Raw genomic sequence first — 16,579 nt, 5'->3', positions numbered from 1 at the left:
GCCCTGGCAGAACCCACGCGTGCCTTTGGCGTGCACTTCGGTTTCACAAATGAGTGACTGTCCAGAAGATCTAGCATAGAGGGTTGGAGAGGGGTAGGGAGGCAGCCACTGAAGTGCTCAGCATGGCACAGCTACTGTCCTTGTTTCCTTCCTTCTGTCCTTCCCCTGTCCCCTTCTTCTCTTCACCTTGTTTCTGAGTCTTACTTAGCCTCTCATTTCAGCTCTGTGTACTCCAAGCTATTTGTTTCCCAAGCTTTGGGCTGATTCTCCTGTCTCTACCTCCCACCTCACCATGGGAATGCTAGAACTACAGATGGCATGCCATCTCTTCATGTGAATTCCGGGGCGTGTGCCACCTTTTCAGGTGAATTTTTGGGTCGCCAGGCTTGTGAGGCAAGCGCTTTTTTTTTTTTTTTTAACCCACTGAGCTGTCTTCCTGTCCTTAGCGTATCCTTATGTACATTAGATATTTTACTCACTTGTCTACATGCTCAGGACCTTCAGGGGCCAGGGAGCAGAGGAACAGGACCTGCACCTGAGTGACAGCACAGGAATACAGTTGGCTCCTAGTGAAATGGATGACAGCTGGTTCAAGTGGGCAGGAGTAGGGGAGGGGCTGAGGGGCGGGGGGGGGGTAGGGGAGGGGCTGAGGGGTAGGGGAGAGGAGGGGCTGAGGGGTAGGGGAGGGGAGGGGCTGAGGGGTAGGGGAGGGGAGGGGCTGAGGGAGTAGATGAGACAGTTGCAGGTGAGAGAACAAACAAAAGCAAGTTAAGTAAGACTGCCTACCCTAAGAGCTGGCCAGAGGCTGTGGCATGGCTTGGGACCCACAAGAGTCCCCCTGAGAGGTCTTAGCTATGACATGACGAGAAGCAAATGACAGAGGGAACTGCCTACAACAGCAGTTCCCAACTTTCCTGATGCTGCGGCCCATTAACACAGCTCCTCATGGTGTGTTGACCCCAACCATAATATTTTTGTTGCTACTTCATGACTATAATTTTGCTACTGTTATGAATACTAATGTAATACTTGCGGTGGCTTTAGGCAACCCCTGACAGGGTTATTCAACTCACGGAAAGGTTGCAACCCATAGGTTAAGAACCACTGGTCTAGAAGGTGGGGGTGCTGGTGCCCTCTAGGGAGATAGACAGGTGCCTAGGTAGAGGGCAGATTAGTCTCAACCGTTTCCCCACATTCGTGATGAAGGCCAGACCTAGAGTTTGGGTACCTCTTCAAGATGATTTGTTTTGGACCAAAGCGGAGTATTACACAAGGGACACTGACATGAGGTGAATCCCCCTCTTTGCTGACTGTCATCAACTTGGCCCATGTACGTCCTCTAGCATTCTTTGCTACAAACTTATTTCCCTCTACTTGTTTTTTTAAAGACTTTATTTATTTTATGTATGTGTGCTCTATTTGCATGTGTACCTACATGCCAGAAGAGGGCATCATATTCCAGTATAGACGGCTGAGAATTGAACTCAAGATCTCTAGAAGAGGGGACCTGCACTTATCCACTGAGCCATCTCTCCAGCCCCTCCCTCTACTTGCAACGGCTAGATATTTGGTCGTGGGGCAGGTGTTTTTTTAAAGGTTATACACATTTTAAATTTCTGTTTAAATTCCAAAGGGCTCTGTGGTGGCTAAGAGGATGGGCAATGCTTCCTGAACTCAGGATAGGGGCTAGTTGGAGGCAGAAATCACTGACAGAAGCATAACATGGCCGGGCTTACGCCCTCAGGTCCCTTTGGGAGACAGAGGAAGGCAGTGGGCCCAGGCCAAGCAGCGGTTGGGGTTGGGGGAAGAGCTCGAGCAATGGCAGACCTGACGGGAAGGGAAGACTGAAGGCTGCGCTATGAGGTGCTGGAGGACAGAGGATGGACTATGAAGCCCCTCTCAGGTCAAGATGGTACCCCTCCCCCAACCCCATCTGCTGCCCAGAGCCATCAAGTGATCCTCACTGCCTGCCTAGTTCCATTCATCTACTTCCTTCCCCAGAGCCATCCCAGGTACCTAGCGGAATGCGGCCACTCCCCTCCCCGAGCCTGCATACCTGTGTGGTTATGAGTCTCTGTGAACTTGGGCTGATGCTCCACAGTCCCCAAACCTAGCACAGTATAAACAGGACAGGACACTCGGTGAAGATAAAGTTAGGCCGTGTAGGAAGAATGGTGATTCGAGCAGCCTGGGTTGAGCGTCTCCCTCTGGGCCACAATCCCAAGCAATGGAGGAGTCCTTTGCTTATCTGGCTTCCTGATTCTGGCATGTTCTGCCTAGCAAGTGTACTCCCCCATGGGCCTGCTTGTCTGCCAAGGCTGCGTGCTGAGAGCCATGTGTCAAACATGACTTCCTGCTCTGTGTGGCATCAGATACTTTGGCAGACAGATCTCACCTGCTCGTCTTTCCGGTTTCATACAAGCACGCACAGACAACACACTCTATTGGGTAAAGGATGGACCACATGCCATGGGGACACCAGCACTGGGTCTCCGATCCCCTGAACTTGCTGTACTAGGAGCAGGGTCCAAGGCTGGCATGACCACCTGTGACAGTTGCAGGGCAGTATAGTAGCTTTATGAGGCTGTGAGGACAGGACAGCTCTGGGTTTCCTAGGTATGACACACAAACCAGAAACTTGTCAGAATCTCAGGTCGGGGACACCACTTTTTGAGGATCAGGATCTCCTGGGTCAGAAATGGCTTGGGAAAATGCCAGTCTCACTTTCCCCATCTAAAGAAAGGGGTGGGGTGGGGGCTGCAAATGTGGCTCAGCTGACAAGAGTACACACACAGCATGCTCAAAGCCCACATAAACCGGGAGAGGCCGCGCAGTCCTATCACTTCAGAGATTGGGAAGTGGAGGCAGGAGGATCAGAATTTCAAGGCCAGCCTGGGCTACATGAGACCCCGTCTCCAAAAAAAGGAGACCCGGGTCGCAGAGTACTACTTCAGCCTGGTGACAATGCAGAGAGGCCAATAAAGGAGATCTCACTGTGACTCCTGTTCGCTCTGTCCAGTGACACAGCCCTCCCTTTCTTGGAAACAATAAGGAAAAGGGTATGAAGAATGGAACAGCCACATCTCTCCCTAGTGGCCAGCAAGCCCAGTTTAGGGAATTCATTTCTTACAAATAATCAATGTATACAAAAAAACTTGCAGTAAGCCCAAGTGAAAGAGGTCAGCTCCCTGGTTGGGAAAAATGTACCAGGGCACGTGAGGGGTGAGCTGTAGATTAGGAAAAGGCATGATGGAACTGATGGCTACTTTGGGAACTTTCTATAAATCCAGAGTTACTGCTGGGCATAGCGGTGCACGCCTTTAATCCCAGCACTTGCAAGGCAGAGGCAGGTGGCTCTCCGTGTTCGAGACCAGCTGGTCTACATAGTGAGCTCTAGGACAGCCAGGGCTAAATAGTGAGTATTATAGAGAGCACAGCCAGGCATGGCAGAGCACACCTGTAATCCTGGCACACGCAGTGTGGCCACCCAGTGACTGCTGCCCAGGAGGGAACAGTTCCTGTGTATACCATAAGAACATGACAAGGCTGCTCTGTGAGCTGTGTGTCACTCATCTGTTAATGCACCCAATAGCCCATGAAAAGAACACTCCTCCAGGAGGGCCATTTGGCCCAGGGTACCAAAGGTTCATATTCGCCATGTTGCTTTTGGCTGGCTCATGAGTTGAAGTGAATAAATGTAATTTTCCTTATATATTCTCGTGTGTGTGTGTGTGTGTGTGTGTGTGTGTGTGTGTGTACACACACCTGAGGCTGGTGCTCTGATACACTGCTCATCCATCTGATGTTTTGAGACAGGGTCTCTCATGGAACCTGGAGCTCACCAATTGGCAAGACTTCCTGGCAAGTCCCAGGGATCTTCTTGCCCCAGGGACCCTCTGGCCTCTGATTCCCTAGAGCTGGGATCACTCTGGGTGTGTGTTGCTGCATTCAGTTTTTTACACAGCTACTGGGACCTAAACTCAGGTCCTCATGTTCACACAAGAACTTCATTGACACAGAGTCACCTCCCTAGCCCTTTTCCCCATGTATTCATACTCCGTCTTTAAAAATGGCTGCCAAATGCTCATAGTGACAATCCTAGCACTTGGAAAATAAAGGCAAAAGGCATGCTGGTTACTGCATGACAGAACTTACAGGAGAACATTCCAGAACACCATTCCAAACAAATCTGTAAGTCTGTGTCGGTATACTGCTGAAAGACAGAAAAATTGCTCTATGATACGTGTGAGTGATCCTGGTCTCCACACCACAACAAGGAGAATACTATAAACTCAGCACCGACTCAAAGACTTCAGACCTCTATGGCTGTAACTCAGACAACAGACTGCCTACCTAGCATGCAGTAAGCCTGGGTTCCATCTATATAGCACTACATAAACTGTCACCCCAGCACTGAGAAGGCAGAGGCAGGAGGATCAGGGTTTTGAAACCTTCCACTGATACAAAGTAAGTTTGAGTCCAGCCTAGGCTATAGGAGACCTGTCTCAGAAAGCAAAGCAAAACCAAACCAAACCAAAAACACCCCACACCCCAAAGTACCCTTAATATAGTGTTCCCTGTGGAAGAAGTACAGCAAGTACCCCAGGCAGAAGCAGGGGTCTTGAAGAAGCTGGACACGTCCTGTTTTTTCATCTGGGGCTGGTTACAGGGATGTGTTTTGCTCTGTCAAGACACACCCACTAGAGCCAGGTGTGGTAGCTCACAACACTAGGGAGACCAAGGTTGGAGAATAGAGTTAGAAGCTAGTCGGGGCCTCATAGTGAGATCCTATCTTTCTGGAAGGAAGGCAGAAGACAGATGGTATCCTCATGACACTTGCTTTTCAGTAAAGATAAGTTAAAGAAGAAGTGCAGCTACTTAACATGTGCGTCAGAGCCAGTCACAACCAACAGTACATGGGTATGAGCACTGTGTGAGTGTGCGCACTTACAAAAGTGCATGCCTAAATGTCTCCTTGTGTACTGTATGGATTCACGTGCACCTGTGTAGACACGTGATTGTGTGTGCGTATGGTGAGTAACAATGCAGTTTAGCAGAAGTGACCCTAAGTGACAGCCAGCAACGGAAGAGGTCAACTGTCGTTTGTCAATAGTGCTGTCCATTGTCAAAGCCACGTGTTTTGCGGTCAGCTGGGGAATGTCAGTGATCTACAATAAACGACAAAGGCCATTTTCACTGACATTCGTTATTTACAAGCATTGTTCTATGCTGGGTGTTGGGCCAAGAACTAGGTTTGTATTTTCTGTTCTCTTCCTTGTGCCTATCTATAAGCGGGGGAGCCAGGAGAGGACAGCTGAAGGCTAGGATTGGATGACCGGAGTCCTCTGGCTAGTCCGAGAGCTGCAAGCATTCCCTGGATTGAGCTGTCTCTCTCATTTATCAATCCGTATCTTGCCTAGACCCAGATCCGTGGCTACAGAGCACACAAAGAAGGGCTAAGTCGCCTGGGATCTTGAAGTCCTCTTTAGGGACAATCAATACAAATACAATCAGCAACAGCAGAGGATGTGACGAGAGGCAGGTGTAGACAGAAGATGGAGCTACAGGGAGGGGGTCTATGCTTTCTGGCATCCTTAGACCAAGACACAAACCCAAACCCTGAGCTTCCGGAGTCCCAGAGAAATGGCCCCAGCCTCATCTGTACTGCCCTTGGCCGGAGCCTGGACACAAGGACCACAGAGAGCTCTGCCTGGGGTTAGGAGTTCCAGCACCTGGCCAGCATCCTCTGCAGGAGTGGATGCAGGCTCTGGCTGCCTCCTGGGGTGCACTTCTCTAGGCCTGTGCCTACCATGAAGAAATACAGCCCTGACCTGGTAAGCAGGACCCTGCTCCTGACCAGTGTGCAGAAATACACTGGAAAGAGTCAGTAAGTATGATTGAGATGAACTCTAAACCGACCTCTTGATAGCTGCTCACCAGGCTCTGCCTCCTTCACGTAACTGAGGAACTAACTGCCCAGCTTTCACAAGCAAGTTCTGCAGGGGGCCTATCAACCCTGTACATAAGACCCCCACCCCAAGTAGGCATGGACTGTTCCTATAGATCGGGGTCCCCGCCACACAGTAGCTGGTTTTCATGATATAAATGTTTCCATGGTAGATGCTCCAAGCTATAAATGAGCCACGTCTATGAGGACCCTTGGTACAGTACCATCAAGTCGTTCCCAACACCCTCAGGTCTACAACAGTCACTCACACACACTCGGGTCACCAGGGAGGGCAAGCAGAAGCAGGAATGACCTCCCTGGTCTCTCAGCTTAGCGGCCTCTGGGGGGACAAGTGCCTTATGTCACAGGGAGGCGAGGGTAAGTTCCTCGGGACCCAGCTATTCTAACGAGACTGCTGGCATAGAGAAGGTGCCAAGAACTACAGAGTATTCAATACCGTAGTCGTCTGGAGGCTCCGCGCACTTAGGGTAAGAAGAAAAGGTATGTCTGGGAGGCCAGGCCAGACTGGGAATCTCTGTGCTCAGCCACACCTGTCCCTGGGCCTCTCTCACTGAGATACCAGAGGGTGGCATGGTAACTGCCCACAACAAACACTGCGCAGCTGCCAAGGCTAGAGCTGCAGGCCACCCAGGGACAGGAAAGGCCTCTCAAGCCTGGTAAGGGAGGCCCTCCAAGGACAGCAGGGGTCGCCCTTGGCTTTGTTGCCTTGGTTTTCTTGGCTTCTGAAGGCAGAAAGGTTCTCCCCTTCACTCTTGTAAGCAGATCATGTCGGTCGGAGCTAGCTGGGAGTTAGCAGTCAGGGTCATGGCTCTGTGTGCCATCCTCCTTAGCTGCCTCCTGACTTCCAGCAAGGTCTTGGCATACTGAGACGAGAGGGATGCTTCAAGCCAGGTGCCCAACGAGCTGTCTGTGACCTCACTCCTTCCTTCCCTTCTTGCCTGTTACTGTTGGTGTTGCTATGCAGCCCACCACGTCCTCAGTACTGAGATTACAGGTACCTGTTACCTAACCTGGTAACACTCTCTCCTAAGTCCCCAATGGATACAACATCAGAGGGACATCCTGGATGTCTGGATACTGGTTTTAAAATATTGCCCTGAACTAAGCCATCATCCTAAATAAAATCTGCAGCAGAGGCACACCGGTGGTTGTATTTTGGAAGATTACAGCTTATATGTAGAGTTGCAAGGTGCCTGTATTCTTTTTAAAAACATGTTTTTGTTGTTGTTGTTTTCGCTTTTTTTGAGACAGAGTTTCTTTGTGTAGCCTTGGATGCCCTGGAACTCACTCTGTAGACCAGACTGGCCTCAAACTCAGAGATCTGCCTGCCTCTGCCTCCCAAGTGCTGGGATTAAAGATGTGCGCCACTACCGCCTAGCTTTAAAAACATTTTTTTAAAGAAAAAGAGGAGCAAGAGGAGGCTGTACATAGCAGGGCCTGGAGGAAAGGAAGAGGAGGAAAAATGATACAATTATATTTTAATTTCAAAAACAAAATAATACCTAAAATGTTATTTTTTTACTTATTAGGCGGTGCATTTGTCATCCCACCCATGCCAAGGATGTGTGTGGAGCTCAAAGGACAGCTTTTGAAGAGTGGTCCTCGCCTTCCACCATGGGATGTAACTCAGGCTGCAGGCTTGGTGGCAAGTGACTTTACTGAGGGAACCATCACTGGCCCAAGGGTCTTCATTCTTTATAGGCTCCCACTAAAAGACAACAAGGGAGGATGGCTCTCACTTCAGCAGGCAGATAAAGAACAAGAAGGGAGACAAACAAAACACTCTAGGGTAACCAAAGCGTATCTCAAAGAAGGAAATTCCCCACCTACACTGTTTCTCAGCATGCTACGGGCTGTGGAAAGTGAGGGCTGCTTGGAGGAAGTCCCTTCGCAGCCTAGGGTGGGCCTCACTTGTTGACACTTCTGGAGAGCACTACAGGCTCACAGGGTAGAACACAAACCATACTGCAGGGTTACTGCACTGCTCCTGGAGCAGCACGGTCTCCTGTGACAAGCCGCAGACTCCCACAAGTGCTCTCTGGTCAGGTGCCTGATGGGCGTACACGCTGGAACAGGGCGAGTCTGGGAAGTCAGGGCAGAGCCCACAGTGCAGCAGTCACGAGCTCTCCCACAGCCTGGCAGGTCAGGTCTTCCACCACACAGCAGCTGCCAAATGGCTTCCCAGGCCCCCGTGCTCCCGAGCAATTCTCCGAGAACAGCCAGGTGGCTTCCTTTTTCAATACCTAACCTTTTCCTTAATAAACAATAACGTGACTATACCAAACTTTGGAATTTAGAAACAGGAAGTAAACTCTCCATGATTTCACAGTGCTGGGCAAACCTCCCAGCCCAGAATCACTCCACACTTGTCCACCTTCCACTGGGGAAGCAGGACTTGTGTCCAGCATTCATTCCTAACAGATACTCCATTAAGGTCCATGTCCAAACAGACAGACAGGTGACCCCAAGCCTCTAGCCCTGGTGCTCTGAGACTTCCTCCCCATGGAGCATGCGTGCCTTGCTCATCAACCCTTGACACCCTGTCAGTAAAACTTCTCAAAATATGTGTAGATTCACGCGGAGTTGTAAGAAACATGAAATTACTCAGTTTCCCCTAACGGCAGCAAAACCTGCACAGCACTGTTAAAGTCAACAGGCCGACCTCGCTGCAGTGGAAATACTTCCATCGCCACCAGGGTTTTTTAGGTGGTTCATCTGCTTGTGAGGTTAGGCTTTGAGTCACATTTTTTTAACTTGTTCCTTTCTGGCATTTGAAGCTCTCACTGATGACATATTAGCCTGAGAGTCTCTGCCACAGTCTTTAACCACTGCGTAACTGCAACCAACCACTTTACAAGATTTCTCCCCTTGATCCGTTTCACAGAGGCCCACTCCCCTAGTTTCTTGTTGTCAGCCTTAACTACATTAACTTGGTGCTTGGCACAAAGGGTCTCCACCAACGTGCATACATGGGCTCGTGTGACTGGATGCAGACATGCAAAGACGGGCTTCGTGTTAGCCTAAGGGTTTGGCAGCTTCTCACATCCGTGTGCTAGGTTCTTATGGATGAGCCTGACACATGGAACCCACTGTCTACAGAATCCAGAGCTGGCACTACGAACCCCAAACAGGTGCCCTTGAGGACAGTGCAGGGGACAGTGAGTGCCAGCATTCTAAGAACCCATTCCAGAGCTATTGAGGGCACCCTCCAGGATCCATTCAAGTCCCTGTGTGCAACACTTCCAGTCTAGTGCCCTTCCACTAGACCGCCTCCCTTCCCCCCCCACCCCCCCACTGTTGCCTTGGTGGGTGGCCTATCAACACAGCTTGGATTTTGGCCTGGCTGGAAGGGTGTGGGCCCTAGGAAAGCTAGCCAGGTCCCTGGCTGGAAGCCTGGGACCCACAGCTAAGGAAGCAGAGGGCACAATACAGCTGACGTCGACTAGCACACGTCCTAGCAGGTGCACCTGGATGCCACCCAGCCTCCCTCAGCACTCGGTCGGTATTTCCCAAGGGTCAGGGAGCCACAGAGGCCCAATACTTCCAATAAGTCCAGGGGGAGCTAGTCCAGATTCCACTTTGGATAGCTCCATCCTGCTGGAAAGAAGCCACGCTGTTCAAGTGCTCACCACAGTTCCCTTGCTCTTCAAGCCCCCCCCCCCCCCCCGCGCCTTCTCTTTCTGGCTACTGTGTGGACACCTTTTTCTCTGATACCGTGGCTAACTGCCCTTCGGCAGTGAGGCCCAGCGAGATGCTTGTGCTCAGAATCATCTGAGAAGAACACAGCAAGGGTCAGAGAGGAGGAAGGGCCATGTCTGGCCATCGGGCTGTCCAGGCCCAGGAAGATGGCCAAGGTTTTATTTAGAATTTCTTTTGTTTCCTGTCTTAAGGGCCCTGCAAGTCCAAACAAGAAAGTCAAGAAAAAAAAAAACAGAGACTTGATGTTCTTGCCAAACATTCTCCCAAAGAGCGCCAGGCGGGGGCTGGCCGGCAGAGGACACAGCTGTCTGTCGCTGTCAAATGCCACTGTGGCTTATCCATCTTTCCTCAGCAGGACCTCTGATACACTCATGCTCAACATCTGGGCCTCAGAGGGACAACTAAAACACTAAAGGACTGCCTAGTGATGAAAGCGGACATGAAACCCATTCTGTGAGATGCAGGGCAGGCTGTAGGGGCGCGGCAACATGGCAAGTGTCATCTGCCTACTGGTTCTGCCTCTGTGATTTCTACCCAGCCATCTACTACAAACCTTCCAGAAGATTCTGCTTCCGAACTGGACATATTAAGCCCATGGCATCATAGGACGCCATGTGGCTTTCCCCAAACAAGAAGGTAGGGCTACATTCTACCAGCCACTCGATGGGGTGTCTGGGGTGTCTGGTCTCCTGATAAAAAGTGGCTAAGTGGGGAATTGAACCCTGGTCTGTGCTGAGTTCATACAGCCTCACTGCTTTGAATAATGACTAAAACGTAGTTTCTTGGCCAGGAGCCGTATTTGCACCGACCACCAGTCTCGCATGCCTGAAGTTAATTTGCCAGCGTCTTTAGTCATAGTATCTGATTGGCTTAGAGAACAAAAGGAGGCATCTTCTTCAGGGAATAAATAAGCCACAGATTGTGCGTTCCATCTTTGATGAAATGCAGATTTCTCATTAAGGGAAAGCCTTCATCTACAAACACAAGAAAGGCCGAGAAAGGAAATGAATATGCAATTTATAGAGGGAAAAGGTCTCATCAGCCATCAAAGAAGACTCCATTCCCCCTATCAGTGAAGGCCTGTTTAAAATGACACCACTGTGCCTTGGCATTGTTTGTTGTCATGGATACAAAGAAGAAAGATGTCCATCATACAGGGTAACAGCAAAGGAAGACAATTCTGCAGAAACACCCAAATCTTGGAATTCTACACACCCTTTGACTCAGCAATTTCCCAGGTAAGAATTTGCTCTAATGCAGAAACTACAAATACGTGTAAGGCCACGCTCACAAGAATGACCATGGTCACCCTATCTACAATAAGTAAGAGTTGTGTCAGGCATGGTGGCTCATGCCTGTCATCTCACTGCTTGGAAGGCTATGAGTACAAGATCAGTCTGAACTATAGAATGGGTTTCAGGGCAGCCCGAGCGACAGAATGAGACCAAACAAACAAACAAAAGAGTCAGGAACAACTGTATCATTGGACAATAATAAAAGGCAGGAAATGGTGTGGCCCAACAGAGGAGTTGCACGTAGTCACTGATGTGGCCACACAGGAGAAGGCACCATGGTAACAGGATCAAAGATGTAGAGAGGATGCCCTTCACCCATCACTGGAAAGAGTGTTTCCATACCAAAAAACCAAAAACAACAACAAAAAAAAACCCTCACCTTATTTTCAAACAGAGCACAGAGCTTGCCATGTACCCCCTCATGTGTACAGGACAGAATATGACATGTGCTCTTGCACATGCGTGTAGGTCTGGGGTGGAGAGCAGATGCTATCAGAAATCCCAGGAGCGGGTCAATCCCTTATTCTTTGAGTTTTCCTAAATTTTCAACAGCGAATACCAGTACAGATTTGGGAGACAGACTGCCTGAGTTTAAAATACCAACCTTGTCACTTCAAAGTAGTGGCCTCCGGGTGGCTGCAGGGACAAAATGAGTTGCTGCCCGTAAGCACTGAGGAATGTTGGGTACTGGGGGCAAGCCAGCTATTGTTCAACCTGGTTCCAATGTGTCATAGGGGTACAACTACAGCCAAGGATTTTTACTCATCCCAAAACAGGATAAGTGATGTGCCCACATCCGGGATCCAGAGAACCAGCATGTGGAAATAGCTCAGGCAGAGCTTGGTCCAGAACCTCAGAGCTCTGCTGTGTTAGCAGCTTTATGATCTATAAGGAAAACTGCTAATTTAGCTGACGGGACTACTTTTATTGTTTTTTCAGAGGACCGAGGTTCAGTTCTCAGCACTCATAGAGGGGCTCACAAGTGCCTTTAACGCCAGTGTTCACGATCCGACATCCTATTCTAGCCTTTGAAGTTTTCTGCACATGGTATACATAAATTCGCACATACACATACATTTAAAAATAGTTAAATAAAAGAAAATGTTTTGGTTTGTTTGTTATTTTCAAGACAGGGTTTCTCTGTGTGTAGCCCTGGATGTCCTGGAACTTACTCTGTAGACCAGGCTGGCCTTGAACTTAGAGATTTGCCTGCCTCTGCATCCCAAGTGCTGGGATCAAAGACACGCACCACCACTGCCCAGCCACCGTGCTTTGGTTGGTTGGGTTTTGTTATTGTTTTAAATATTTATTTGTTAAGTATACAGTGTTCTACCTGCATGTACACATGCACACCAGAAGAGAGCACCAGATCTCATCATAGATGGCTGTGAGCCACCATGTGGTTGCTGGGAATTGAACTCAGGACCTTTGGAAGAGCAGACGGTGCTCTTAACCTCTGAGCCATCTCTCCAGCCCTGTTCGTTTGTTTTAATAAGGAGGCTAATGGCCAAAACAGAGAGGCTCTCTTGCCTTAAAGAAAGTAGAAAAGGGGATCAAATATGTCCATGGATGATATTTGGGTCCAGGAACCCAGTGAGGCTCTAGCCCTACAGCAGCCCTGTGCAGGGAAAGGGAGGCCCTGCCACACTTACTTCTATTGGGAATCTCAGCATTTCCAGGTGGCAGAGACAGGGTGAATGGATGGAGATGAGTTCAGCATACATTCACTGATAGCAGGGGTCTGGGCAGGGAACACAGCAGGGCTCCTCGGTAAAGAGGCCTCTCTGTGGTGCCCTCCCTTCTTTGGCAGGTTCTCTGAGGAACAGCTATGCTGGGTATGTCCACAGAACACCAAAGGGTCCCTGGGCAGGGTTTCCAGACTGTGGGCCTTCCCCTCAGCTAGCCATCTCTTCCCCTTCTTGTCTGGGCCCTGCAGCCTTGCTCTACCTCTCATGCCCTGCCATCCCCACCCTCACTCAGCCTCACAGATCACTTAGGAGGAGACTAGGGTGGGGCTCCAGGGAGAGGCAGGGGGTTATAATGAGGCACAAAAGCCTGGGTTCAAATCCTGGCCCAGTCACACTTCCTGAACAAACTCAGTCTGTCTGTACTTGTTTCCTCACCCATAAGACACACTTGGCAACATCAGCTGCATTGCTGTCGTTGGACATCTGTGCATGGTATCTGTGTGGACAGCCATTGTGAGCATTGCCCATTTTCTTCAATGTGAGTGTGCCCCTCACATACATGTTCCCCTGTGTACCCAGTCCTACCCCTCCACGGAAGGAGTATGCTTCTAGCTGGAAATTTTCTAGCAGAGTTGCAAAGTTCTGAAAATACTCTACAGTCCAGATATGAAAAAGTGTAGAAACGATGAGAGAAGAGGAGAGGGCCCAGCAGTGACCCAGACTCAGAGAAGCCAGCAAGACACAGGCACTGACTTTAGGCGCCCCCCCATCCTGCCTGCTCCTGCTCTCCTGGCTAATGTAGACAGCAAGAATAGTAGATGCAGTACTTGGGTGGCTATTGTGTACAAGGCTTTACACTGAGTGCTTTATTTTGTGTTTTTGTTGTTTTGGTTTTGGTTTTTCGAGACAGGGTTTCTCTGTATAGTCCTGGATGCCCTGGAACTCACTCTGTAAACTAGGTTGACCTCAAACTCACAGAGATCCACCTGCCTCTGCCTCAAGAGTGCTGGGACTAAATGTGTACACCACCACTCAGCTAAGCCAACTGTTTTTATATTCATATCTCCACTGTGTAGAAAGTTTAAAAAAGAGGGCAAAAAACAAAACAAAACAAAACCACCAAAGTCAGGTGGCCTAAGCTAATAACCCCTTCCCAAAATCCTCCCTTCTATACTAGAATTGCTTACACAGGGGCCACAGGATGTTGCCAGACGAGTGCCAGTGGGCCCAGAGGACATGTTTCCAGAACAGTCACTCAGTCACTACCTCTCCCCAATCAGGGAAAAGTTGGGCCCTACATGGAGCAGCTGCAGTGAATCTTTTAACGTAGGGGCCTGGATGGCTGGGGCTTTTCTGCTCTTCCAGACAGGGTGGGGCTGACAGAGGGCCTCTGCCTGGCTCTTAGGTGCAGCAGTGCATCACCCTTCTGCTTGCTGTCTGGGTTTCCAGGAGGCCTCTCCTTACTGCTCCACTCAGGGCAGACACCATGTGCTGTTGGCAGATGCAGGGGGTAGTAAGGGGAGACTTGGGTCATCCTCCTGAGCCTGGAGAAACTCCCTATTTCCCAGAGGAGGACTCTGCCTTGGGTTTGAGAGTTTAGTACATCTCCCCTTCCCTTTTCCAAAAGGCCCTTTGTTGAGGGAAAATTAGGCACAGGACCCTGCTTCCTCCAGCAATCACTATCCTGGGAGGGACCTGCCTCGGAGCCCTGGGGGTGGTAACAGCAGGTGCTGACCCCTCCCCACAGAGGGACCCAGAAGCCCTGATGAGCAGAATAAAGAGTGCTGAGTGGCGCTCATTACCAGCTTGGAAGGCCGGCTTAGAGGATATCCAGTAATTGCAAGGGTTTTGTAAATGTTAATTACGGTTGCCTTAATTAGCTCCAAACCCGTTGATCTATGGATTATATTAGGTTTATAAGTGTAATTACCTTAACAGGCATATGGATTACAATTATGCTCCACTAAAACCCCAAATGTATAGCATATAGATTAGCCAAGGGACCATTCTGATTCCTCAGGGTCACACTGTTGAAATGCTGGCTCTTTAGGGCTTTATCCTGAAGGCTGCTCCCTGCTATACAGATGGAGGGGCTTTGAAGCTGGGAGAGAGGGAGAAGGAAGAAGAGACCACATGTCCCTGGAAGCCCAAGCCACCTGGGTGCCATGAACCCTGGATTCTCACCTCTATCCAGAAACCGTGTGTGTGTGTGTGTGTGTGTGTGTGTGTGTGTGTGTGTGTGTGTGTGTGTGTGTTGCATGCCCCCCACCTCATGTGTAAGTGCACACTTGACAACCTCAGGAGTTACCCTCAGTGTGCTCCCACCTTGGTGTGAGAGGTCTCTTACTTGGCCCCAACCCTCCCCCCCGCCACCCGGGGCAACCCAATGGCTAGGCTGGCAATCCAGGGAAGCCCAGGGATTCCTCCTTTCTCTGCCTCCCTTCTGCTGAGATTAAAAGTACACACCATCACATCCAGATCTGTTTATGTGATTTTCAGAGATTGAATTTAGGTCCTCGAGCCTTTTTGCCCCTGCACGGCAGCCATACTACAACACCAACAACATTCCAGCCTCTCCAAAACAGCCTTTACTCCCACTCTGTTCTGACCCCTCCTTCCTGGCCGGCCGCGGGCTGTGTCCTCTCATGCCACATGTAGCACTCTCCCGCCTGCCCTTCTCTCTTTATAGGGACACTAAAGTTGAGGCTGATGGGGAAACCTAGGTAGGACTCGAGTGGCAGGATGTAATCAAGGGGATCAGATATGTAGGAGATCAAGCTGGGATATGACACAGTCCCCAGGACAGAGAGTGATGTCTTTGATAGACTGGGTAGAAGAGCTGTGCCTTCTATGTCCCTGTGGGCTGGGCTAGTCTCCTGGGAAGAAAAGCCACAATGCCATGCTCTCTCCCACTTTAGTGCCTGGGGTCAGAAGGTAAGAGTCTGGGGGCTCAGGGGGTGACCAGCTGGCTTGAGCTTGCAGAAACATCCAGTTCCCTCTTACCTGGTCTTGTCACTGAGATAGTAAATATGGTCAGAGGCCCTGTAGCTAGGCTTCCTGCTGTGCCTTATAACTGCCACCAGCCCTGGACTCCCAGAGGCTTCCACCTGGCCTTTCTCCCTGCCTCGGGCACTGTGGGGCTGGCTGCCTCGGCCCTCCTTGTTGCCCTCCTCCCCTCTCTTTCATCTACATGCCCCTTCTATGCCCACCTATCGCAACAGGGCACAGTGGGCAGAGGGCCTGGTGCTCAGGGTGCCCCACCCTTCCACCATGACACTTGGCTTGAAAGTGGGCTAATGCTATTCCCTACATACCCTCAAATCAGGAGAAAAAGCCATCTTTGCTTGGTGGGCTGCGAATTAATGAACTGTGATGTATCCCCGTCTCTTTGAGAGACAGTACTCCTAGACTGTCCTCCCTGGGGGGAGGGGGGCATGAAGGTGCTGTAAGCTCTTAACTCTCCAGGTGTTGCCTCCCTTGCCAGTTCCTAAGTCCAGCCCAGTACTGCCCACTCGGCCTGATTGCTTCTGCTCAGAGGTCAACCCAGGCCAAAGGCAGTCAGGAATGGTAACACCCCTATAAGGGGGGGGGGTGGCAGGGGCTCACTTCTGCCTGTTCAAACTCCACATGTGAACATTCAGGAGGACAGGCGGTGGCCTTTTCTAGAACATGCCTTCTGCCCACAGGCATTCATAAACAGAATTAAAAGAATCATTAATGAATCTTAAGTCTTAAACACTTAAGTGAGAAATTAGGAATGGTAGTAAAACACAATATAAGAAAGCGCAGTTTGTTTGGTTTTAGTGGAAAGCCCTCTCCCACCCCACTAAAAGAAACAGCTCAACTGGTCATTCTCAGGGGACTGTAGGTTTGAAGGGCATGCCTATAAGGTGACAGATAGCATCGCTTGAACACTGTCATCACTACTG

The 16,579-nt window shown here is 50.0% G+C and overlaps 1 protein-coding gene across 2 annotated transcripts in view; it reads right to left on the bottom strand.

Annotated features, from left to right (window-relative positions):
- Lhpp (phospholysine phosphohistidine inorganic pyrophosphate phosphatase) overlaps positions 1–16,579 on the bottom strand; it is a 96,190-nt gene that overhangs the window by 23,044 nt on the left and 56,567 nt on the right. Inside the window, exon 7 of one of the 2 annotated variants that reach the window (XM_051145455.1) lies at positions 5,006–5,168. The exons of the other annotated variant lie outside the window; for it this stretch is intronic. Coding sequence (XP_051001412.1) covers positions 5,147–5,168 — 22 coding nt within the window. The 3' untranslated portion in view covers positions 5,006–5,146. Of the gene's footprint in view, positions 1–5,005; positions 5,169–16,579 lie in introns of those variants that run through there. 2 annotated transcript variants of the gene reach the window in all.

Source organism: Acomys russatus, chromosome 5 (assembly GCF_903995435.1).
Source record: "Acomys russatus chromosome 5, mAcoRus1.1, whole genome shotgun sequence".
Taxonomy (NCBI): Eukaryota; Metazoa; Chordata; class Mammalia; order Rodentia; family Muridae; genus Acomys; species Acomys russatus.
Note: the sequence above shows the minus strand (reverse complement) of the source record. Positions and strands in the feature narration are given on the sequence as shown.